At 53.1% G+C, this 20,805-nt stretch overlaps 9 protein-coding genes across 9 annotated transcripts; 5 read left to right on the forward strand and 4 right to left on the reverse strand.

Annotated features, from left to right (window-relative positions):
- Nucleotides 1-227: 227 nt before the first annotated feature.
- P170DRAFT_437683 (NOT2 family protein) lies at nucleotides 228-2,794 on the forward strand. Its single transcript, XM_024849422.1, has 8 exons — nucleotides 228-342; nucleotides 670-777; nucleotides 850-991; nucleotides 1,102-1,625; nucleotides 1,678-1,742; nucleotides 1,804-2,057; nucleotides 2,120-2,474; nucleotides 2,533-2,794. The coding sequence occupies exons 1-8, from the start codon at nucleotides 330-332 to the stop codon at nucleotides 2,623-2,625; spliced, it is 1,554 nt and encodes a 517-aa protein (XP_024703279.1). The 5' UTR covers nucleotides 228-329; the 3' UTR covers nucleotides 2,626-2,794.
- Nucleotides 2,795-3,142: 348 nt separating this feature from the next.
- gtmA (gliotoxin thiomethyltransferase) lies at nucleotides 3,143-4,476 on the forward strand. Its single transcript, XM_024854799.1, has 4 exons — nucleotides 3,143-3,748; nucleotides 3,813-3,851; nucleotides 3,910-3,966; nucleotides 4,028-4,476. Exons 1-4 carry the CDS (start codon nucleotides 3,367-3,369, stop codon nucleotides 4,417-4,419), a joined length of 870 nt encoding a protein of 289 aa, XP_024703280.1. The 5' UTR covers nucleotides 3,143-3,366; the 3' UTR covers nucleotides 4,420-4,476.
- Nucleotides 4,477-4,904: 428 nt separating this feature from the next.
- P170DRAFT_456657 (condensin subunit SMC2) lies at nucleotides 4,905-9,180 on the forward strand. Its single transcript, XM_024851640.1, has 6 exons — nucleotides 4,905-5,033; nucleotides 5,113-5,153; nucleotides 5,290-7,447; nucleotides 7,505-7,879; nucleotides 7,937-8,610; nucleotides 8,669-9,180. Exons 1-6 carry the CDS (start codon nucleotides 5,007-5,009, stop codon nucleotides 8,931-8,933), a joined length of 3,540 nt encoding a protein of 1,179 aa, XP_024703281.1. The 5' UTR covers nucleotides 4,905-5,006; the 3' UTR covers nucleotides 8,934-9,180.
- A 104-nt stretch (nucleotides 9,181-9,284) lies between these two features.
- On the forward strand, nucleotides 9,285-10,755 carry P170DRAFT_510681 (CUE domain-containing protein). Its single transcript, XM_024854800.1, has 2 exons — nucleotides 9,285-9,943; nucleotides 10,030-10,755. Exons 1-2 carry the CDS (start codon nucleotides 9,668-9,670, stop codon nucleotides 10,312-10,314), a joined length of 561 nt encoding a protein of 186 aa, XP_024703282.1. The 5' UTR covers nucleotides 9,285-9,667; the 3' UTR covers nucleotides 10,315-10,755.
- Nucleotides 10,694-11,846, reverse strand: psf2 (DNA replication protein PSF2). The gene is made up of 3 exons (XM_024849423.1): nucleotides 11,646-11,846; nucleotides 10,984-11,573; nucleotides 10,694-10,927 (listed from the first exon to the last, which is right to left on the reverse strand). Exons 1-3 carry the CDS (start codon nucleotides 11,757-11,759, stop codon nucleotides 10,819-10,821), a joined length of 813 nt encoding a protein of 270 aa, XP_024703283.1. The 5' UTR covers nucleotides 11,760-11,846; the 3' UTR covers nucleotides 10,694-10,818.
- A 136-nt stretch (nucleotides 11,847-11,982) lies between these two features.
- Nucleotides 11,983-16,406, forward strand: P170DRAFT_456659 (phospholipase D/nuclease). The gene is made up of 7 exons (XM_024851641.1): nucleotides 11,983-12,806; nucleotides 12,859-12,996; nucleotides 13,055-13,997; nucleotides 14,395-14,821; nucleotides 14,926-15,038; nucleotides 15,131-15,527; nucleotides 15,603-16,406. The coding sequence occupies exons 1-7, from the start codon at nucleotides 12,074-12,076 to the stop codon at nucleotides 16,314-16,316; spliced, it is 3,465 nt and encodes a 1,154-aa protein (XP_024703284.1). The 5' UTR covers nucleotides 11,983-12,073; the 3' UTR covers nucleotides 16,317-16,406.
- Nucleotides 16,407-16,529: 123 nt separating this feature from the next.
- P170DRAFT_465483 (acyl-CoA binding protein) lies at nucleotides 16,530-17,274 on the reverse strand (the record flags this gene model as incomplete). Its single annotated transcript, XM_024852328.1, has 3 exons — nucleotides 16,909-17,274; nucleotides 16,734-16,799; nucleotides 16,530-16,646 (listed from the first exon to the last, which is right to left on the reverse strand). The coding sequence occupies exons 1-3, from the start codon at nucleotides 17,158-17,160 to the stop codon at nucleotides 16,530-16,532; spliced, it is 435 nt and encodes a 144-aa protein (XP_024703285.1). The 5' UTR covers nucleotides 17,161-17,274.
- A 247-nt stretch (nucleotides 17,275-17,521) lies between these two features.
- On the reverse strand, nucleotides 17,522-19,096 carry P170DRAFT_437692 (putative U-box domain protein). Its single transcript, XM_024849424.1, has 3 exons — nucleotides 18,559-19,096; nucleotides 17,885-18,422; nucleotides 17,522-17,817 (listed from the first exon to the last, which is right to left on the reverse strand). Exons 1-3 carry the CDS (start codon nucleotides 18,639-18,641, stop codon nucleotides 17,584-17,586), a joined length of 855 nt encoding a protein of 284 aa, XP_024703286.1. The 5' UTR covers nucleotides 18,642-19,096; the 3' UTR covers nucleotides 17,522-17,583.
- Nucleotides 19,097-19,621: 525 nt separating this feature from the next.
- P170DRAFT_447807 (RpiB/LacA/LacB family sugar-phosphate isomerase) lies at nucleotides 19,622-20,110 on the reverse strand (the record flags this gene model as incomplete). Its single annotated transcript, XM_024850919.1, has 1 exon — nucleotides 19,622-20,110. The coding sequence occupies one exon, from the start codon at nucleotides 20,108-20,110 to the stop codon at nucleotides 19,622-19,624; it is 489 nt and encodes a 162-aa protein (XP_024703287.1).
- Nucleotides 20,111-20,805: the final 695 nt, after the last annotated feature.

Here is a 20,805-nt window from a genome sequence, read left to right on the forward strand (position 1 = left end):
CCAGGGAAATGAAAGTCTTGCTTCACAGTAGCTCACCATCATAGACTCGGTCAAATCCACTTCCCAGCCTGTATTCCCATTGTCCTCGTTGGGGTTACGCTGAAGCTGCAAGATTAACCGCGGGCGGCTGCCATGGTCCGTGCAGACCAGGGAAGCGCGCGGTTGCAGCCACTCCACCTCCAGCATCCGTCGCATGAATGTGGGCACAGTTCCTTGAAGCACCAGTCCTCGATCTTGACCTCCTCCGCTACTCTCTGTTGGAATCGTTGTACTTTGGATCATTGAACTCCGGCCCCATCAGCACAGCTTCTGGAGACTATATTTTCATTATGAATAGGCCAGGTGTGTCCTTTTCCTTCTTTTGTCTTATCCATGGCTCGGGATTGTTATAACCCGATGGCCCATTTGATCGGTGTCCTTGTTGCGTCTGTGGCTCTTGAGCAGCACCTGGGTTTACGGCATGATTTTGGACCATGTGGAGTCTTTCGTTACTACGTCTTTCGTCCATGCTCTAATTGCGAGCCTATCGGTGACCCTTGTCTCTGCGACCGAGCTGCTTCGCAACGCCATGCCAAGAAACCCTTCAAACCCTGATCAAGGGGCCACCGAGTCTTTGGATTGAGTCGCCTATGGTGTTGAACAATGCTAATGCATGTTTGGATATATTAGGCCCGGGCCCACAGCCTCTCCGGGGCATGTCCGGATTCCCCGCACAGCAACAAGTACAAGCTCGAAATGCGACACTAGCATCTGCACGTTTGCCAAACGGAAAACTTGGTGTGATTGCCCGAAAACTGATCTCCGAGTTGATCATGGTCGAGGGAAACTAACGAGGGACAAATTGACCAGGCACTGGAGCAAATTGGAACTTTAACTTGCCCGTGAGCGGAACACCAGGAATCCAGAGCAACCAACAGCGTGCGATGGCCAATATGGGGACTTTTGCTCAGAGTCTCAGCGGTTCGCAGCCTGCTACTCCTCTTGATCTGTCGTGAGTGTGCCGTCACCCTTGGCTGCAAGCCTTTAGACCACCCACAAGTTCAATTTTGACACATGTGATTTGAGATGCGAAAATGGCACTGACAGTTACCCTCGCACTAGTGACTTTCCCTCGCTATCCGGGGCGCCTCCGCAATCTCAAGCTCAAAATCCAGGGCACTTGGTATGGGCGAATGCCAGTCAACGAGCCATGCAACAGACACCTGTCCAGAGGCAGCAGCACCCCGCTTCTCAAGCCCCGTCACGAGCACCTCAAACACAAACCCATCACCCGCAACAGCAATCACAAACCCCCCACGACGATGTATTTCCCTCCGGAGCCCAGTTTGCGAATCGGTTGGATGATTTCAGAAATGGCGGACAAGGCATCAGCGGTCAGCTGGGAGCGGGCGCTCAGCCCCAGACAGGCAACATCGAGGAGTTCCCACCGCTGGGGCGGAACGTGCCTGCCGAGTTGGGCCAGGATCGCCGGGGATCCTTGATGCAGAATGCAGGATTCGGCAATTATGCTTCGGGCATGTCTTTTGCTGGCGCAAACCAGGCCCAAACGGCACAAAATCGCAGCATCATCTCGTCGGTAAACGGGCCAGAACGGATGATGTCGCCGGCCACGCCGGGTGCAGCAGGTAAATTCCATCAGAGCGTAATGGCTATCGGAACGTGCATTGATCATCTCAGGAATTGGAACTTCTCGATCACCTGTGAATCAGGCAGTCAATGGGGTACCAGGACAAGAAAAAGAGGTTTGTTTCCTTTCTATCCGAGCATTTACTTCTCATTACCTTGCTAAGGAAGTAGTTACAGGAATCTAGCAGCGCCATCCTGTCGAGCCAGCGTGCCCTCGCGGAACAGCAATCGTTACAATTCCCGACTCAAGGGCAGGAGTCATCCGAAGCTGCGCAAAGTGCCGAACAGCCACCGCTAGCCGAGATGAGCGAACTTGACAAATTTGGACTCGCAGGACTTCTTCGCATGATCCACAGTGACAGCCCCGATGTTGCTAGCCTTGCAGTTGGTCAAGATCTGATGACATTGGGTCTAGACTTGAATCAGCCGGAGTAGGTTGCCTGCTAATATTGACAGCGGTGTCTGTCGGGTTTGCTAACTTCTATCATCATAGGCCTTTGCATACATCGTTCGCTTCGCCGTTCGTTGCTTCTATGACGGGCGTGCCACTGGAGCAAGATTTCGCCTTGCCTTCGTGCTACAATGTTGCCAACATCCAGCCCCTTCAGTCGCGCATCCCTAGCTTCAGCGACGAAACGTTATTCTTCATTTTCTACAGCATGCCCCGTGATATCATGCAGGAGGTGGTTGCGGAAGAATTGATGGGTCGCAAGTGGAGATACCACAAGATTGAGAGATGCTGGCTTACTCGTGATGAAACGTATCCTGGACCCGTTGATGTCGACAGAGGTGTTAGTGAACGGGGTGTCTATCTCCTCTGGGATCCCGCCAGCTGGAAGAAGATTCGGGTAAGTAGCGAAGCCATTTTGATGCACCAGGTAGCCCATTGCTAACCATTCGTCTCAGCGCGAGTTCATTCTCCGATACGAAGACCTGGACAACCGGATGGACCCGCAGCGTAATCTGGCACGCATGGGAGTTCCACCTCCGGGGTCATGAATTATCTGAGAGGAGCACAAGTGATGGGATCAGCACCGGCGTTGGGTTCTCTGCCAGTTTCCTATGGTTTTTCAGGTGTGGTCTGCTACCGTGCACCAAGGTGTTTCTCAACTTTAGGGGTCGCTATGGGATCGTAGGATACTATCGAAATCAAATGACTTGTATGATCTTACCAGTTCTTTCCATGACCGTAGATCGATCTGCAATAGCAATTTCGACACTGGGTGCTACCCAAAGCAGCTACAAACTTGCGACGGTCAATCATACGGAGCCAAGTGCCAACTCCAACCGTCGTCCTTGCTCGGGCCATCTAACCAGCCAGCAGGCATCGGACCAATGAGAAAAATGCTCAGGAGGTAACTAACTATTCATAGGCCCCTAAATAACCTCCCGTCGTACTCTGAGGGATCCTCTTGTCAGATTGTGGTCCTTCGCCACCCAATGGCGATCGAGCCTGCCGTCCCAAAGGTTCTCCGGAGAGATTCTCGGACACTTTCTATATGCCCCTAAGATCGGACCGGAATCGACTTGAGTCGTTATACATGCTACAAGTCAAGGTATAAATACCCCTTCAAGCGTTCAGAAATGGTTCTTGTTACTACAGTTCTTTCTCAACTCATCAGCCATTTTCTCGAGCTACATATCTACCGTTTGTTTGCCTGCTGTGTCATCGTTTCATAACGATATATAGTATCCCAAGTTCTACATTATACAGCCCCCTTTCTTGAATAACCCTTAACCATGGCCATGAAATCCGAGATTTTGGCGATGTACCAGCAGCAAGACTTCGCCGCTCGGTACAAGATCGCCGAACAAGTCACTGGCCCATTCGCGCAGGCGCTGGTTGACATGTCTGGCGTAGCTGAGCCTACCCAAAAGCCGTTGGCTATTTTCGACAATGCTTGTGGCACGGGCATCATTTCGAGCGTGCTCCGCCAAAAGGTAGACACTGACTACCAGAAGAGCTGGAAACTTACCTGCGGCGATTTCAGTGAGGCGATGGTTGAATTCACAAAGCTCGCGATCGAGGCTGAAGGCTGGGCAAACGCCGAGGCCAAAATCGTGAATGCACAAGACACGGGGCTTCCCAGTGGAGAGTTTACCCATGTCTTTGCGGGCTTTGGTAGGTGGTTGACGAATGTATTTGTTAGTTGTGGATATGATCTGATTCGTGTTGTCTTTCCTAGCGTTCACGACGTTTCCTGATCCTAAAGCTGCAGTGAAAGGTGAGTTGACATATCCCCAAGTGATGCAGTTGCGAGCATCATGGACTAACATAACAAGAATGTTTCCGAGTCCTTCAGCCGGGTGGTATTGTCAGCAGCTCAACCTGGCAATCAAGTATGTCATTACCCAATCCCTTAAAACCAATGAGGCTTGCTTTAACTAATTCACAACTCAGCAAACTGGATCGAGATTGCGAAGACTGTTGTCGAAAGAATGCCACCCGGAGACCTTCGTTTTCCATCTGTGAAAGAATTCCTCGCGATCTTCAATGAGGGCTGGGACTCCGAGTCCTATGTACGCTCCCAGTTCGAACAAGAGGGATTCGAGGATGTGAATACCACTACTGTTGACAAGTATTTGTCAGTCACCATACCGGAGTTCATGGAGCTTATCAGGCCAATACTTGGCGCGGGGATGGGCAAATTCTGGACCCAGGCACAACGGGAAGAGCATGAGAAAGATGTCATCCCCGCGATTAGGAGGTACCTAGAAGAGACCTATGGTGCGGATGGATTGGTTCCTTTGGAGCCTGTGGCGGTTCTTGCGACGGCTCGTAAGCCTTGGTGATTATGATACTATCAAGTATGGTCATCATAGACAGGCATTTCATATGGCTGTGCCGGCGAGGGGCTTAGTGTAACTGGTTTCGAGCACGTCGAGAAGGATTCTATTTTTGTTATGGAGACTGTGTACTTGATATCTGCCTGACTGGTAATTCGATTCTGTTCATCATCTTGAGCTGACGGCTGGTTTGAATTTGGCATATGCAATCGAATTAGAATCAATGGACATGCTTCAAGATATAAATTTAGAGCACCTGGATTCTTTGTCCATGCCGTAAAGACCGAGATCCAGCCTCGCAAGAGCACCAGTACTAAAGTAGATTCGAAGACAAAGAAAGGAGTCTTTGTCCAATCACGTGCGTACCCCTCATGCTTACATCACCCAAACGGCGCCAAACCCAAAGGAGCAAAGCATAAACACCCGCGATTGTCGAGTTCCGCAAAAACAGCGGCGCCCGCCAAAACAATAATCCCTCCAAGTCCATTCAATCCGCCCAGTCCCTGTGCGATCCGCATCCTGCCCATCGATTCCCAGACGCCCTCCCATGCGCTTCAGTTGCTAGTTGATGGGGCAGTCCTGGAGTCGCAAACATGAGGATTACGGAGATCATTATTGACGTGAGCTTTTTTCTTTGTTCCGCCGTGGAAAGAGGGGCGGAGATGGAAGAGCGATCACTGCTAACGCTCGAGGCAACAGGGTTTCAAATCGTATGCCGTGCGTACGGTGATTTCAGGATGGTATGCGCTGCGCTGAATCCCTTGCTTTGGGTTCATGTCATTACATCTCCAGATGAAAGCCCGATGATCTTTCTTTGAGGTCTGCGGCTTGGGTCGGTCGCAAACGAAGGTGCTGACTTTTTTGCTTCTCTCATAGGGATGAATCGTTTAACTCCATCACTGGCCTTAACGGCAGTGGTAAATCCAACATCCTCGATGCCATCTGTTTCGTCCTAGGTATTACGAATATGACCACCGTCCGCGCGCAGAACTTGCAGGACCTTATCTACAAGCGTGGTCAAGCCGGCGTGACCAAAGCCAGTGTCACTATTGTATTTGATAACCGCGACACCGCAAAATCGCCTATTGGTTTCGAAGAATATGCGAACATCTCCGTGACCCGACAGATCGTTCTCGGCGGCACGAGCAAATACCTGATCAACGGACACCGTGCGCAGCAGCAGACGGTGCAGAACCTGTTCCAGAGTGTGCAACTCAACATCAACAACCCCAATTTCCTGATTATGCAGGGTCGGATCACAAAGGTTCTGAATATGAAGGCGGTTGAGATCTTGTCCATGATCGAGGAAGCGGCTGGTACGCGAATGTTCGAGGATAGGCGAGAGAAGGCGGTGAAGACAATGGGCAAGAAAGAATTAAAGCTGCGCGAAATCGAGGGTCTTCTGAAGGAAGAAATTGAGCCAAAGCTGGAAAAGCTGCGATCCGAGAAGCGAGCTTTTCTTGATTTCCAACAGACACAAAACGATCTTGAGCGACTGACACGCTTGGTCGTTGCTCACGATTACCTTCGGGGTGGCGAGCGTTTGCGAGTTACGGGCGAGGAATGCGAAGCCAAAAGACGCAAGGTGCAAACGCTCGAAGATAATGCGACTCGGCTTAAGAGCGAGATAAATCATCTGGAAGAAGATGTGAAGAGAGTGAGGACCGCTCGCGACAAGGAATTACGAAAGGGCGGCAAATTTCAAGCTCTTGAGGATGAGGCCAAGTCGCATTCGCATGAACTCGTTCGGTTGACCACCGTGTTCGATCTAAAGAATGCTAGTATCTCGGAAGAGAAAGAGAAGCAAAAGGAGGTCCACAGAACTGTGAAGGATCTGGAGAAAGTTCTGAAGGAGAAGAAGAAGATCTACGACAAACTGCAGGCCCAATATGACTCCGCCAAGGCAGAACTGGACGCCCAAACCGCCGAGGTGGAGCAAAAGGAGGAATTGCTCCAGACACTACAGACCGGTGTGGCTTCGAAAGAAGGCCAGGAAAGTGGATACCAAGGCCAATTACAAGACGCCCGTAACCGTGCCAGTACCGCTGCTACGGAGCAAGAACAAGCCAAGCTGAAGATTGCCAACCTGGAAAAACGAATCAAGGAAGAGGAGCCGAGAGCGAAAAAGGCCAAAGAGCAGAATTCGGGTCTCCTTAAGGACCTCGAAGGCCTCAAATCGCAAGCTAAGAAGCTTGATGCGGAGCTTGCAAGACTTGGCTTTGAACCGGGCCGAGAGGAGCAGCTCTATCAGGAACAAACTACTCTGCAGAGGGAGATCCGCGAATTGCGTCAGAATGCGGACGGCCTCCAACGCAGGGTTGCGAACATCGACTTCCAATACGCCGACCCTCACCCGAACTTCGATCGGTCCAAAGTCAAGGGACTAGTGGCCCAGCTTTTCACGTTGAACAAAGAGAAGCTTCAAGCTGCTACCGCGCTGGAGATTTGTGCCGGTGGTCGTTTGTACAACGTGGTGGTTGACTCTGCAGAAACCGGTACCCAGCTGCTCCAGAAGGGAAAACTTCGCAAGCGAGTGACAATCATCCCGCTAAACAAGATATCATCTTTCAAGGCATCCGCCGAGAAGATTGGGGCGGCACAGAACATTGCCCCTGGGAAGGTGGACCTGGCCTTGTCCCTTATTGGATATGATGAGGAAGTTACGGCGGCCATGAACTACGTTTTTGGCAATACCCTGATTTGCAATGACGCAGACACGGCCAAGAAGGTCACCTTTGACCCATCCGTGCGAGTTAAAAGCGTTACCTTCGATGGCGATGTATATGACCCTTCTGGTACGCTGTCTGGTGGTAGCTCTCCAAACTCAAGCGGTGTGCTTGTTACCCTGCAAAAGTTGAACGAGATCACGAGGGAGATTAGAAGCAAGGAGCGCCTGTTGGCTACTTTGGAAGACACCATGAGAAAAGAGAAAAAGAAGCTCGATGCGGCTCGCTCGATCAAGCAGGAACTGGACCTGAAGAACCACGAGATTAAGCTTACAGAGGAGCAAATAAGCAGCAACTCTTCCTCATCGGTACGTGGTCCCGGAAGGGCATTAGACGTTATATATGTCGGAGCTAACCTGTTATAGATCATTCAAGCCGTCGAGGAGATGAAAGAGAACATCCAGCAATTGAAGAACGACATTTCTGACGCGAAGTCTCGTCAGAGTGAGGCATCCAAGGATATTAAGCGAATCGAGAAGGATATGAGTGAGTTTAACAACAACAAAGACAGCAAGCTCGCCGAGCTGCAAGAGTCGCTGGATTCTCTCAAGAAGAGTCTTTCAAAGAACTCGAACTCCGTCAAGACACTGCAGAAGGAGCTTCAAGATTCTCGATTGGAATCGGAGCAGGTCGGTGGCGACCTTTCAGCGGCCGAGGAGCAAAGTACCGAGGCCGAGAATACTCTTCAATCACAGATGGAGGAGATCGAGTCGATGAAGAGGGACCAAGCTCGTATCAAGGTAAAGAGCAGTCCAAACCTGTGATTTCTAGTCAGAATGCTAACTCTTCGCCAAAAGGACGCCCATGACATGGCTCAAGCACAGCTTGATGACGAAAGAGCCAAGCTGACTGGCTTTGACGACGAGTTGCGCGACTTGGACGCGACCATGAAGGCGAAGAACTCCCAAGTTACAGAAGAGGGTCTCGAAATGCAAAAACTCGGTCATCAACTTGAGAAGTTGCAGAAGGATCAACAAGCTGCAGCCCAGGCCGTCTCTTACATGGAAGAAGAGCATGAATGGATTGCGGATGAAAAGGACAATTTCGGACGGTCCAACACTGCGTACGACTTCAAGAACCAGAACATCGCCGAATGCAAGTCGACGTTACGCAACCTGACGGAACGATTCCAAGGAATGAAGAAGAAGATCAACCCTAAGGTGATGAACATGATCGACAGCGTGGAGAAGAAAGAGGCTGCGTTGAAGAACATGATGAAGACGGTCATTCGAGATAAGCGCAAGATTGAAGAGACCATCATCAATCTCAACGAGTACAAGAAGGAGGCTCTTCACAAGACCTGGACCAAGGTCAACGCCGATTTTGGACAGATCTTCTCAGAGCTCCTTCCCGGCAGCTTTGCGAAATTGGATCCCCCCGAAGGCAAGGATATCACCGATGGTCTGGAAGTCAAGGTGTCTCTGGGTAAGGTCTGGAAACAGAGTCTGACGGAATTGAGTGGAGGACAACGGTACGTGAAGCAGCTCTTGAAGTCACTGGAAGAATCCCCAAAACTGACCCTCTCACAGATCGCTTATCGCTCTTTCGCTCATTATGGCCCTCCTGCAATTCAAGCCAGCACCGATGTATATTCTGGACGAGGTGGATGCAGCACTGGATCTGTCGCATACCCAGAACATTGGTCGTCTGATCAAGACCCGGTTCAAGGGCTCCCAGTTCATCATCGTTTCCTTGAAGGACGGCATGTTCCAGAACGCCAACCGGATCTTCCGAACGAGATTCAGCGAGGGAACGAGTATTGTCCAGGCTCTCACTCCGGCCGACATGAAATGATTGGGTTGGGATGCCGTGCTTTTTTTCTTGATTATATTTTCTGCTTCTTCCTATTCTTGCTGTCCATATTGTTGCGTCGTTGGTCTTTTGCCAGTTGATTCTCCGACCGTTCTATCGTTTCTGGGTTGGCATTGCGGGACAGGTCATGGAGGACTATTTACGAAGGTGTTTCTCGGATCATATATATTGGCTGCTTTTACCTGTGATGATACACGCCTGATAATGAATGAACCCATTCTATTCTCTGGAGCCAGGCCGCAAGGCAAATACCCGAGACCCAATCGAGTAATCCGACTTGTGCCAACGCCTTTTCCTTTGACTTTGAACCTCTCTTCTTCTTCTTCTCTCTCCCCACACTCTTCCTCTCTTCATCCCCCACATTACCTGTCGCCACCAGATATCTGCCCCGGAAGTATCGTTGTTCATTCAGTGCCCTGGTGACGTATACCCCCGCCGGTTAGTGCGAGACACTGGCGGCGTTCCGGAATTCACCGCCACATTGCCATTCGCCGCGGCATCTCTCCTGTGCCGATCCACCCAGCGTCTGGACGTCTTTTTCGACGGAGCGCCGGAAAATATTCTCTAGAACGAAGGAGTGTGGTATTACGGAGTACGACCCTTTAACCCTCCCTATTGATCTTTCCGACTCCTCCGCTTGAGTGATTCCGACCGATCGTCCACCACCCCCGTGTCCCCTTACCCCGTACCTCTCTCTCCACTCCACTCCCGACACAATGGATGAGGAACCGTCCCTGAACATCCCCTCACTCCTCACCCTCGCGGTTGTCTCTTACTTCGTCATCCGCTGGTTTCTCAACCGAGATGGGTCCCCCGGTGCAGGTGGCGGCCGCAGTCGTGCCCGTGGCGCTGTTGATCCAGCCCAAGTCGAACAAATATCCCAGATGTTTCCGCAGTTGAGCACGCGCGATATCATGTGGGATTTGCAACGCAACGGAGGCAACGTTGCGGCGACGACGGAGAGAATCTTGACTGGACGGGGGTTGGAAACGGTATGTCCCCCTCTCAACGCTTTCGCCCCGGCCTGCCGTGCGCTCAACTATTGTATCATCGTTAAACTAATGTCGATAATATCTAGCCACCACCCTCATTCCAGCCCCAAATCGCCATCCCAAGACCGACTGCGCAAACGACCGCGACTTCGACGGCGACGGCGACCGCAAAGGCAGAAGGCCAGGATTTGATCTCGCGATACAACCTCCAGGGCAAAGCCGATGGCGAGGATACCGCGACCGCGCAAACGGCACCTAGCGGATGGTCGCAAAATAAGGACGAGCGACAGCGCCTATTGCAGAAACGGAGGGATGATATGATTCTGGCCGCGCGGAAGAAAATGATGCAGAAGCAGCAGGGCACGGCCTAGTGAGATTGTGAACTTCTTCCAAACATGATTCTTTGGAGATGGAAATTGTGCTTTCGCTTTTGACCTGGACAGATTGAACGCAACCACCTCTCCCTCTTGTTTTTCTTTTCCTCTTCTTTCAACCATTCAGAACACATTACTTGTTATTTCTTACGCAGGATGGTGCCCTGCCAGTTGGGCCGGGGCTGTAAGATTAAATGCAGGCATTCTTGCTTTCTAGGAAAGTTCGTTACTTTGTGACTCTCAAGTTGGTTCGCAGTTTCTTCTTCGTTCCCCCGCCCCCGGTCCAGTCTATCCTCTATCATCTCTTCTCATTTCTCATTTGACATTTACTGGAGTCTTGGTTGCCAAAGCGTCGCATGTTTATGGTGTTGTAGGGTTGAAATCAGAATACCTGCGATTATAGGGAATGAAGGGTATATATACATATAAAACAAATCCAAAAATGACTGTTTCTTTGTACACCAATAACTCCAGCTCATGAGCGAGCAAAGACAATATGCATCAGAATTCCATGTCGTCCTCATCATCCTGCGTCGCGTCATATGCGCCGTTGGCCATGTCCTCCGCCATCTGCTCCCGTCGTGCTTGTTCCTTGGACGCACCAATCCGCCTGTTGATGTGTGAGATTCTCTTCCGTTCCTGGCTTTCCGAGACGACACTACATACCTTAGACCATCCACAACACCCGCAATGAACCCTCTCCCCTCAGTGATCTCCATCGCCCCAACACCTGTCAGGGCCACTCCACCTCCACCCGTTGCGGCCGCATCCAGTACATCGGTGCCGGATCGAATCTTCGCCGTCCGCACTTCCCGTAACTCCTTCAGCAGCCGTCGCACCTGGTTCGGCTCCACCAGATCGTCGCTCGCGGCATCCAGCAGCATCGTGCCCATTTCCAACCAGTGGAACGGCAGTGCGGGCGGCTCACCAGCCGGGACATAATCTTGCGCGACATTCTGGGGCAGGAATGGCGAGGACGGGTAGTATCGTTGGCCGTCGGGAGTATATCGAGGGGTGGCTACGGGTCTTTGTTGCCCGCGCTCGCTGAGACTTGGCTGCCCGGGGAGAGGGGGTGGAGGGGAGAATGCGTTCTGATAGTCCTGGTGTTGGGTTTCGATTTCGAGGATCAGCGAGAGAGATTCGGGGTGAAGCCAGGGCGGAGGGAGAATGTTTGCGCGTCGTTGGCGTTTGAGAAGCAGCGCGAGCCAGAGGGGGAGCGTGGCTCGGCGGGGTGGGAGGAGCGGTTCGACGGGGCCCTGAGAGAAAAAGAATCACGACAAGGTCAATGGCTGATACGGCACAGAGGAAGGCAATTCTGCAGCACTCACGCCGAGCAGCTCCAGGCCCTCCAAGCGTTGACGCGGAAGGATCGTGACCATTTCCATCTCGGCCAGAAACGAGATCTCCGGGGGCGTAATGCCCCGCGGGAGGGGGAAGGCCATTGACCGTCAATGCAAGCGGGATCGAGGGTCAGGAATGTTCGCCTTGGGCCTGGAAGTCGCAGAAGCGCAAGGGAGGGCCGATCGAGCGAGGCAAAAGCGAAGAATCGAGCGAAAGAAGGCCGCGGAACGAGCATCCCACCGCCTGTTTGCCCTGTTTGCAGGCGCGCCGTTTCGGGCAGGTGAGCCTCGCCCTCGTTCTTTCCCTCTTCGGCTTCGCTTCTCTCTTGCTTTTTCTTTTCTTTGGCTTTCCTTTCCTCTTCTTCCTTAACGTCTTGGATTCGACTCCCCTGGTCAATGGCCTCGCCGTCGACTCCATGAATTCCCTCAAGCCCGACTCGGGCCTGGCTCGCGCCGCCCGCTACGCTGTTCCTTTCGTGCTGTTGCTGGTCCCCATTTGGATGACGAAAGTCAACACCGTCGTTCCAGAACCCTATTTGGACGAAGTTTTCCATGTTCCCCAGGCCCAGGCATACTGGTATCACAAGTGGACGCATTGGGATCCTAAGATCACGACCCCTCCGGGCCTGTACCTGTGGTCCTATGTCGTCTGTGCCGGTATCCTGGCCCTCCGCGGCACCCCGACGGAGCTCGACCCCGAAGCTCTGCGCGCGACCAACGTGGCGGCCGGGGCTGTATTCTTGCCTTTGAGGCTGCAGAACCTGCTGGATACGTTGCGGAAGCAGCGCAACACTCGCCCCGCGGGGGCATGGCTGAGCCATACCGTCTTGAACATCTGCCTCTTCCCGCCGATCTTCTTTTTCTCCGGCCTCTACTACACCGATATCCTCTCGCTGCTGGTGGTGATCGAGGCCTACAACTGGGACCTGAAGCGCACGTCGACAATCACCACTGTTCCCTATCGACACGTCGTGTTTATTGTGTTCGCGTTGCTGTCGCTCGTCTTCCGACAGACCAACATCTTCTGGGTCACGGTTTTCCTGGGAGGATTGCAGGCGGTACGAACCCTGAAGGAAGACACCAAAAATACTGGACCAGAGTCGAAGAATGCGTTGCATGATCCTCTGGTGTCCGAGGCTGCAATTGGAGGTGAGTGACCGAGCGCAATTCCGCAAAAAAATTGCATGCTAATTTGGCTAAGACTATTTCCAAACGGCCCTTTCCCTCGGCGTCGCCGTTCTCCGCAATCTGGGCCGCATCATCCTGGCGGCTATCCCCTATGTCATTGTCCTCGCGGTCTTCGGTGGTTTCGTCGTGTGGAATGATGGCGTTGCATTGGGTAGGTTTACAATATCAAACGGAAGAACCGAGGACCTTGAAAGCTAATAAGAGCGCAGGGCACAAAGAGTTCCACTCTGTAGGGGTACATCTGGCGCAGATGCTCTATATTTGGCCGTATATTGCGTTCTTCTCGTGGCCCATACTCGTTACGCCAATTCTCAATCTGCTGCTGCCGCAGTCCTGGTTGCCCAGATTCTTGAATTACGGATTCCCAGAGAAGCAGAGGAAACTGCCTCGGTTCTGGACAGCTCTGGCAGTTATTCCAGCCATGCTTGCCGTTGTGCACTTCAACACAATCGTCCATCCGTTTACCCTTGCCGACAATCGCCATTATATGTTCTATGTCTTTCGCGTACTCCTTGGCAGTCACCCCGCCGCAAGATATGCCGCCACTCTCGTCTACTTCATTTGCGGCTGGGCTGTCATTTCTGCGTTCGGGTTTGTGCTATATCCAGCGGCTCCCCAGTTTATTCGGGTGCCCGCATCCTCTTCTACCCAGTCGCCGAAAAAGCAGGGGGCTAGGGAATCCGGCGCAAAGCCGAAAGCGGAACGCAAATCGAAGGCTTCTTCTAAGAAACCCACTGCACCTGCACCCCCTCGGGCGCCTCCAATCAGCCCCGAAGCCTACGCCCAGCTGCAACAACATATCATTCAGCGCCAAAGACAAGAAAACCAGGGGCCGCGAGTGAGCTTTGTTCTCGTCTGGCTGGCAGCGACCACTGTGTCTCTAATTGTCGCTCCTCTCGTCGAGCCGCGGTACGCTGTTATTCCGTGGGTTATGTGGAGGCTACACTTGCCACCGCAGCCTACGCCGCAAGCGTACCGGCAACAGCGCCCTCGTGATGAGAAGGAGGCTCTTCATAAGGATATCGCAACTAACTTCCCTCTGTTCTTGGAGACGCTGTGGTTCCTGGTCATCAATGGGGTGACGGGGTATGTGTTCCTGTATAAAGGTTTTGAATGGCCCCAGGAACCTGGCAATATCCAACGTTTCATGTGGTAATTACCTTTAATCATCACTTTTTTCTTGCTGTGTGTTAGTATACTGGAATTGGAAGGATGGAATCCATGTATGTACATAGATCGAGGCTGCCAAAAAACTGGCGAGTTGTTGTACGATATAGTTAGCCTATAATTGTTAGCCAGGCCAATCTGGTCCGTTTAAACTTCGTTTTCCCGTTCTCATCCCTTTCATGCACTCAAGGAGTTAATATCGCGAAGACACCGGGGCTTAATTTGGCTCTCAGCGACAATCTGAATCCGACCCATCCATGACGCTGACACGGCTTCGCTTCTCGGGCAAGTTATCTTTGCTCCCGTCTTCCTTTCTCTTCTCGTCACCTCCTCGTCTGCTCGCAACCATGGCGCACGAAGACGCCAACCAGCCCGCCAAAAGGATAAAACTATCGTCTCCCGACACCGACAGGGCGGGCAAAACACCAGCAGCCCCTTCGGCGTCGCTCTTGGCATCTCTGCATCGACCCATCAGTCCGCCCTTGCCATCTTCATCCTCATCTCCCTCTCAATCGTCAAAGCCCAGTGAACCTCTCAATCCGAAGGCAATCAAATCAAAGACACTCTCCTCGCCGTTTCAACTAACAAACATCCGCGACTTGGCGCCATCTTCCGCCAATAATGTCGACACCATCCGACTGCGCGATCTTCTCGGTGATCCCATGATTCGCGAATGCTGGCAGTTCAACTACTTGTTCGATGTAGATTTTTTGATGAGGCAATTTGACGAGGATGTACGGTCTCTCGTGGATGTCAAGGTCGTGCATGGTTCGTGGAAGAGGGAGGCGCCGAATCGCTTGCACATTGACGTAACTCTCCCCGATCTTTTTCTGTCTTTCCCTTCTTTATTCGTTTTCTGCCCGAGTTGTGTTTATGCGAAACTTTGGGCAAGTGATTGACTGATTGTTTCTAGGAAGCATGTTCGCGGTATCCCAATGTCGAGCCCATTGTGGCCTATATGCCCGAGGCGTTTGGAACGCATCATTGCAAGATGATGATATTAATGAGACATGACGATCTCGCCCAGTATGATCTCCACGCATATTGAGACCTGACCTGTATCTTATACATCGGGTGGTCAAACCCCAGGGAGAAAAGCATTCTGACCAAATCTACAGGGTAATCATTCACACGGCCAACATGATCCCCGGAGACTGGGCAAACATGTGCCAGGCTGTCTGGCGCTCTCCGCTCCTTCCGTTACAGCAGCAGAAGCAAGGTCCAGCAGAGACATCATCGTCGGCCCTGGGTACCGGGTCCCGTTTCAAGCGCGACCTCCTCGCGTATCTGAGCGAGTACGGGCCGAAGAAGACAGGCCGTCTGGTAGACCAGCTCCGTCGGTATGATTTCGGCTCGGTGCGCGCGGCTCTGGTGGCTAGCGTGCCGTCAAAGCAGAAATTCGGGGGCCTCGATTCAAGTAGGAAGACGATCTGGGGATGGCCGGGGCTTAGGGATGTGCTTGATAATGTGCCCATACGTCGGGATGAGAACAAGACACCACATGTTGTTTGTCAGGTTCGTCTACTTTTCTCTGTCTCTCCCCAGGCTACACCCCATCTCTGCACATGCATGTCCTAACAGAAATGGTAGATGTCTTCTATCGCCTCCCTCGGACAAACAGATAAATGGTTAAAAGACGTCTTCTTCCGCTCTCTTGCCCAGACAGAACGAAACGGAAAAGAAGGCAAGCGCAGCAGCACACCCAAGTACTCCATCATCTTCCCCACTGCCGACGAGATCCGTCGCTCCCTGAACGGATACGGCTCCGGCGGGTCCATCCACATGAAGATCCAAAGCGCCGCGCAGCAGAAGCAGTTGCAGTATATGCGGCCGTACCTGCGACATTGGGCCGGAGACGCGGTCACGGACTCAACTGCCACTCGAGATGCAGGCCGTCGTCGCGCAGCACCACACATTAAGACCTATATCCGGTTCTCTGATGAAGAGATGGATTCCATCGACTGGGCGATGCTGACGTCGGCGAACCTGTCAACACAGGCGTGGGGCGCTGGCGTCAATGCGAACGACGAGGTTCGGATCTGTAGCTGGGAGATTGGAGTGGTTGTGTGGCCGGCGTTGTTTGCTGAGGATGCAGAGGGAGTAGAAGGGTCAGTGATGGTGCCATGCTTCAAGACAGATGTCCCCCGGTGCGAGGATGGGAAGGAATCAGTCCGGGTAGGTCTCCGTATGCCGTACGGTCTGCCGCTTGTGGACTACGGAGTCGACGAGAACCCCTGGTGCGCGACGGCCAGCCACAATGAACCAGACTGGATGGGACAAAGGTGGATAGATGATCCTCTGTAGCTTCTGATCGCTGCAAGAAGCTCCCTCGCTATCACAACACGCCATCCATAGCTACGACAGCTCAAGCCACCTTCCATATAGACAATAGACGAAAGACGATCAAAAAAGTCCTCTCAGCATTCGTAACTCATCGAAATAGATAAATGCTATGATATGATATTGTAAAACCCCCTCGCACAAGCTATAATGAACCTAACAGAGAACGATATCCCTCTAGGAGCGAGTGCCGAACTTCTCGATCAGGGCCGCAACCTCCTTGATGTACTGAGCCTGGGCCTTGGCGGCGGAGATGCCGCTGATTTCCTTCCACGCGTTGTACTTGTACTTGGACTGTTGATTATTGCTGCGTTAGTCTTTGTCCATCCAGTCTCTTCTCATAGAGAGCGAGAGCGAAGAGTGAAAGGAAGAGAGACGAACCTCGATCTGGTAAAACGACGGCTCAGCGGGCTTCTCACCACGGGCCTGCTTGAAGTACTTGTAGAGCTGTATCAAATCCATAACTATTAGCATCGATCCATCACCGAAACAGAAAACACCCCGAACGGACGACCGCTGGAGGGGACAGAGAGAGGTGGGGGGGGAAAGAGCATACCGTCAACATCTCCGTCTGCCCGGGCTCCTTCTCCAGCATCTTGACGACCTTGGTAGCGAACTCGAAACCGGCCTTCAGAGCGGTGGCCTGCTCGCCCTCGACGGAGGCGGAGTCATCGCCTGCCAGAACGAGCTCGACGGCGACCTTGAGCAGGTCGGCGTTGATGCCGGCGGCGGCGGACTGGACCTCCGGGGTGTACTGGGCGCCGGACTGCGCGACGGAGAGGGCGGTGAAGAAGGGTTCGAGAGACATGGTTGCGTGTTTTTGGGGATTTGATTTCTGGGGATCGAGTGGATGGTTTGGAGATGGGGAGAGGAGGAGGAAGAGGTGAAGACGTGCCGAGGGGAAGTTGGTGGGAAGAAAGTGGGGGGGCACGTTTGTTGATGGTGGGGTTGTTCTGGTGCTCGGCGTTGGGACTGCACGGTCCCCGATTCTGCGATGAGAGGAGATATAGCTCTCGTTCTATAGCTTTACAGTTCTATGGAGATAGGTATATGATATCAAGTGGAGTACAGGATTAAGTGTTCCTTGTTGACTCTGTATATACACGCCCTGACCCGCGAGTCGAGATCAAATATCAAGTCAAGCCAAGTCGAGTCTATTCTAACGCCTCCAATGCTATTCATCTCATACCAGGACATTACTTTAACGATAGTCGGAAACCAGAGGATGGAATCACCAGTCCACCGCCCATCCGTTATGGGTCAGGAACTCCTCGCAGGCCGCCTTCAGCGCGTAGTTCGGTCGCAGGTCGTTGGTCGTCATCGCCACGCGCGTGATGGGATCGACTCCGGACTGCTCGACATACTTGACGATGCCAATCCGGTCGAAGCTGGTGCCCGACGGCGTGATCACCGGGTCGTGCATGATCTCGAACGTGATTCCGTCCACCAGATGGTCGGGTACAACCTAATAAGCCGCGATGCATCCATCAGCAATCAGTCCGTTTCGCAATGTAATGTGCCTGGAGACTTACCCTCTCCGCGATCTCTCCCTTCGACGCAATCCGGAACGTCTCCCGCAAGGTATTAACCTTCTTCTCCGTATCCTCGCGAAGCGCTTTCTGATCCTCCACACACCCGATATGTCCGATCTCTCCGCGGTCCAATTTACCCTGCAGCTCCTCCAACGCCCGGTTCAGCTCCGTCTCCATGAGTTGTTCCACGTGGCCTAGCGTTTCGTCCATCTCACGCACTCGACTCGTCTCCTTCGCCGCCCAGATCTGCTGTTTGGCACGTAGCACCGTCTTGGACAGGTTTTCCGTCTGCACGCTCTTGGCCGCAAGACTGGCTCGGTAGGCATCGATGGCGACCTCGTAGGCTTCCTGCGGTCGCTGCAAACCCAGCAGCGCCTGCGCCAGGTACCAGCAGCTCTTCAGGCTCGTGGGGTTCTTCGCACCGTAGAGTTCGACCGCGGCGCGCGCATCGTGTTCAACCCCGGCCCATTTTTCCAGTCGGATGCGCGTCAGGGCGCGGTTCGTGAAGAAGGTAGGTTCGCGGGGATTCTTGAGGATGCTGAAATCAGGGAAATCACGGCAATCAGAGACATGATCACTAGTCGGAAAAACGAAGGGATTCAAGAGGGAGGGGACAGGGCCTGGACTGGCCCGGCGTGCATGTCTCCCACACAACAGAGTTTCAGGCCACTTACGCTTGAGAATACAGCTCCTCGGCTCCGCTATAATCGCCCTCTTTGAAGAGCTGATTGCCCTTCTCTTTCAATTCGAAGGACATATCGGCCTGTGCACGGTCGATGTTGTCACAGGGGGTATTGATGCAACCGAACTGTTCCGGTCCCCTTTTTTTCCCCTCAGTCTTTTCCCTTTTTTTTGATCTCCGAGGGTGACTTGACGGAGGGTTCGGTCGATGGTGGGGCGGAAGCACGTTTGATCCACCGGATTGCGGAGCAATCGACTGGGTTCCCGGGAACTAGAACTATGGCCAGAAGACCACGGAAGAAGGTGGAAGCGACGGAGTTAAAACAGAAGAGATGGAGAGATGGAAGGCCAACGGTCAGAGTCAAGTGAGAGCTCAGGATGGAGTCCGACAGCAAACGGTGAAGCCAGCCAGATGCCACCGAGTCGGCGTTTGGCAGGTGCGTACGGGGATGCGGCCCGTCTCACTTGGATTCAGTCCAGCAATGGAAGTGGCCGTCATGCCGTGTTCAGACCTGCATTGGCGGTTTTAAGAGCAGACTGGACGACGACAAAGCACGGCGAGACCAGATCGAAGGCCGTCGACGCCCGCCGAATCCCGATGACTCAGCCGTCTTTATCGGCGGATTTACTCAGGGTACTTTACGCTCACCATTAACAGACGCAGAAGAAAGTCCAGGCAAAGATTTCATTCAATCGAATTTCCTAATCCTAAGAAGCAGAACTGAAGTACAATCAATTGGCCCGCCAAATGTCATGCCGTTCACTTCGTGTGGTATCATCGAATCGTTGGGGATTGGTTTCAAGGTCGCGTGAGATGTGGTGTTCAAGGAATCGAGTCGCATGGAGTTGATCGTCAATCCAGATCGTGCGCTTAGACTAAGCATATAGAAACACGGCGGAGGTGGAGGACTGTAGTATACAATCTCCGCCGCCAAACGGTCACAGACGGATGGTCGCATTCACATGGCCTGCGGTGGCAAAGGCGGCCATGATCCCGACAGACCGAGAGAATCCAAGACGGGTCTGCCGAGACACGAATCACCCTGCAGCACCGATTTACTGAGCGGCGGCCAGCTGGGTCTCGTAGTCCGAGATGGCCTGGACCTTGGCGGCCGAGGCGCTCTTGGGGTCGAAGCGGTAGGTCACCCACTCGTTGGCCAGCTTCTTCGCCAGCTCGATACCGATGACGCGCTGACCGAAGCAGAGCACCTGGGCGTCGTTGCTGAGGATGGAACGCTCGACCGAGAACGAGTCATGGGCGGTCACGGCCCGAATGCCGGGGACTTTGTTGGCGGAGATGGCAACACCCAACCCAGTGCCACAGATGAAGAGACCACGGTCCGCCTTGCCCTCCTTGATGAGTTTGGCGCCCGCCACGGCGGGGTGAGGGTAGGCCGTCTTGTCGGAGGTCGAGTTGACTCCGACATCCTGGATGGAGTCGACGAGAGGGTTCTTCTCCAGGGCGGCCTTGAGGGTCTCCTTGTACGGTTGACCGGCCTCGTCACAGGCGAAGACGATGCGAAGGGGCTTAGGATCGGCAGACATTGTGAAGTGTGGGTGAGTTGTCAAAGTCAGAAGACTTGTAGTGGTGATAGAGTGACAGAGAAGAGCTTGTGAGGGGAGAAGAGTAGCTGAGAAACGGTTGCGAGTCTGGATTGAAAAAGTAAATCCATCAGTCGAAAGGGGAATCCAGCACCCTTTTATATTCCAATCCCTCAGTCATTTCCCGGGGATTTCCTCCCCTCCATCGTATTTGCGGAGACCGAGCCGTGCCTCCTGCGCCCCAAGGTTCGACGGATGGAGACTGCTGGACAACGAATCGCGTTGTCGCAATCCACTAATGATGCACAACATCTCAATGCGACAGGATCCACCGATGATTGTCCCAGGAGCAGCACGGTCTGGAGGAAGGAATCAGAGACGTCCGAGCAGACCAGGGCCTGGTTACGACCGCCCCACGCATGGCGTCATAGTCGACTGGGATGTCTGGCGGGTTAGTGTTTACAATTGGAGGCAAAAGCAAAAGTTCGTGCTAAGCAGCCCATCCAAAGAAAACAAATGACAGGAGGGACGGAGAGCAGGGAACCGACCATCCTGGCTGGACGGTTCTGCAAGAGCCTGTCTCTGGACCGATACTAGTCGGATCTTTTAGGAGGCTATCGTCCATGGCGCGGCGGGCGAATGACGCCACTGGCCGCAGCCATGTCCGTATAGCCTCGTTCCATCTGGTTCTTCCAGGC

Source organism: Aspergillus steynii (genome assembly GCF_002849105.1).
Source record: "Aspergillus steynii IBT 23096 chromosome Unknown P170scaffold_5, whole genome shotgun sequence".
Classification (NCBI taxonomy): domain Eukaryota; kingdom Fungi; phylum Ascomycota; class Eurotiomycetes; order Eurotiales; family Aspergillaceae; genus Aspergillus; species Aspergillus steynii.

What these genes read in the sequence shown, in the direction of transcription:
- P170DRAFT_510681 (XM_024854800.1), top strand. Translation starts at nt 9,668, where the DNA reads ATGGATGAGGAACCGTCCCTGAACATCCCCTCACTCCTCACCCTCGCG. An exon ending in CTGGACGGGGGTTGGAAACG is followed by an intron (nt 9,944 to 10,029) that starts GTATGTCCCCCT and finishes GATAATATCTAG; the next exon opens with CCACCACCCTCATTCCAGCC.
- P170DRAFT_437692 (XM_024849424.1), bottom strand. Translation starts at nt 18,641, where the DNA reads ATGTCCTTCGAATTGAAAGAGAAGGGCAATCAGCTCTTCAAAGAGGGC. An exon ending in GAGGAGCTGTATTCTCAAGC is followed by an intron (nt 18,423 to 18,558) that starts GTAAGTGGCCTG and finishes CCCTGATTTCAG; the next exon opens with CATCCTCAAGAATCCCCGCG. An exon ending in AGGGAGAGATCGCGGAGAGG is followed by an intron (nt 17,818 to 17,884) that starts GTAAGTCTCCAG and finishes GCGGCTTATTAG; the next exon opens with GTTGTACCCGACCATCTGGT.
- P170DRAFT_456657 (XM_024851640.1), top strand. Translation starts at nt 5,007, where the DNA reads ATGAGGATTACGGAGATCATTATTGAC. An exon ending in GCAGCAACTCTTCCTCATCG is followed by an intron (nt 7,448 to 7,504) that starts GTACGTGGTCCC and finishes AACCTGTTATAG; the next exon opens with ATCATTCAAGCCGTCGAGGA. An exon ending in GGGACCAAGCTCGTATCAAG is followed by an intron (nt 7,880 to 7,936) that starts GTAAAGAGCAGT and finishes CTTCGCCAAAAG; the next exon opens with GACGCCCATGACATGGCTCA.
- gtmA (XM_024854799.1), top strand. Translation starts at nt 3,367, where the DNA reads ATGGCCATGAAATCCGAGATTTTGGCGATGTACCAGCAGCAAGACTTC. An exon ending in CCATGTCTTTGCGGGCTTTG is followed by an intron (nt 3,749 to 3,812) that starts GTAGGTGGTTGA and finishes TGTCTTTCCTAG; the next exon opens with CGTTCACGACGTTTCCTGAT. An exon ending in TCCTAAAGCTGCAGTGAAAG is followed by an intron (nt 3,852 to 3,909) that starts GTGAGTTGACAT and finishes TAACATAACAAG; the next exon opens with AATGTTTCCGAGTCCTTCAG.
- P170DRAFT_456659 (XM_024851641.1), top strand. Translation starts at nt 12,074, where the DNA reads ATGAATTCCCTCAAGCCCGACTCGGGCCTGGCTCGCGCCGCCCGCTAC. An exon ending in AATATCCAACGTTTCATGTG is followed by an intron (nt 13,998 to 14,394) that starts GTAATTACCTTT and finishes GCCCGCCAAAAG; the next exon opens with GATAAAACTATCGTCTCCCG. An exon ending in AGACATGACGATCTCGCCCA is followed by an intron (nt 15,039 to 15,130) that starts GTATGATCTCCA and finishes CCAAATCTACAG; the next exon opens with GGTAATCATTCACACGGCCA.
- psf2 (XM_024849423.1), bottom strand. Translation starts at nt 11,759, where the DNA reads ATGGCCTTCCCCCTCCCGCGGGGCATTACGCCCCCGGAGATCTCGTTT. An exon ending in AGGGCCTGGAGCTGCTCGGC is followed by an intron (nt 11,574 to 11,645) that starts GTGAGTGCTGCA and finishes TTTTTCTCTCAG; the next exon opens with GGCCCCGTCGAACCGCTCCT. An exon ending in GGTGTTGTGGATGGTCTAAG is followed by an intron (nt 10,928 to 10,983) that starts GTATGTAGTGTC and finishes ACACATCAACAG; the next exon opens with GCGGATTGGTGCGTCCAAGG.
- P170DRAFT_437683 (XM_024849422.1), top strand. An exon ending in TTTGCCAAACGGAAAACTTG is followed by an intron (nt 778 to 849) that starts GTGTGATTGCCC and finishes CAAATTGACCAG; the next exon opens with GCACTGGAGCAAATTGGAAC. An exon ending in GGCCACGCCGGGTGCAGCAG is followed by an intron (nt 1,626 to 1,677) that starts GTAAATTCCATC and finishes TGATCATCTCAG; the next exon opens with GAATTGGAACTTCTCGATCA.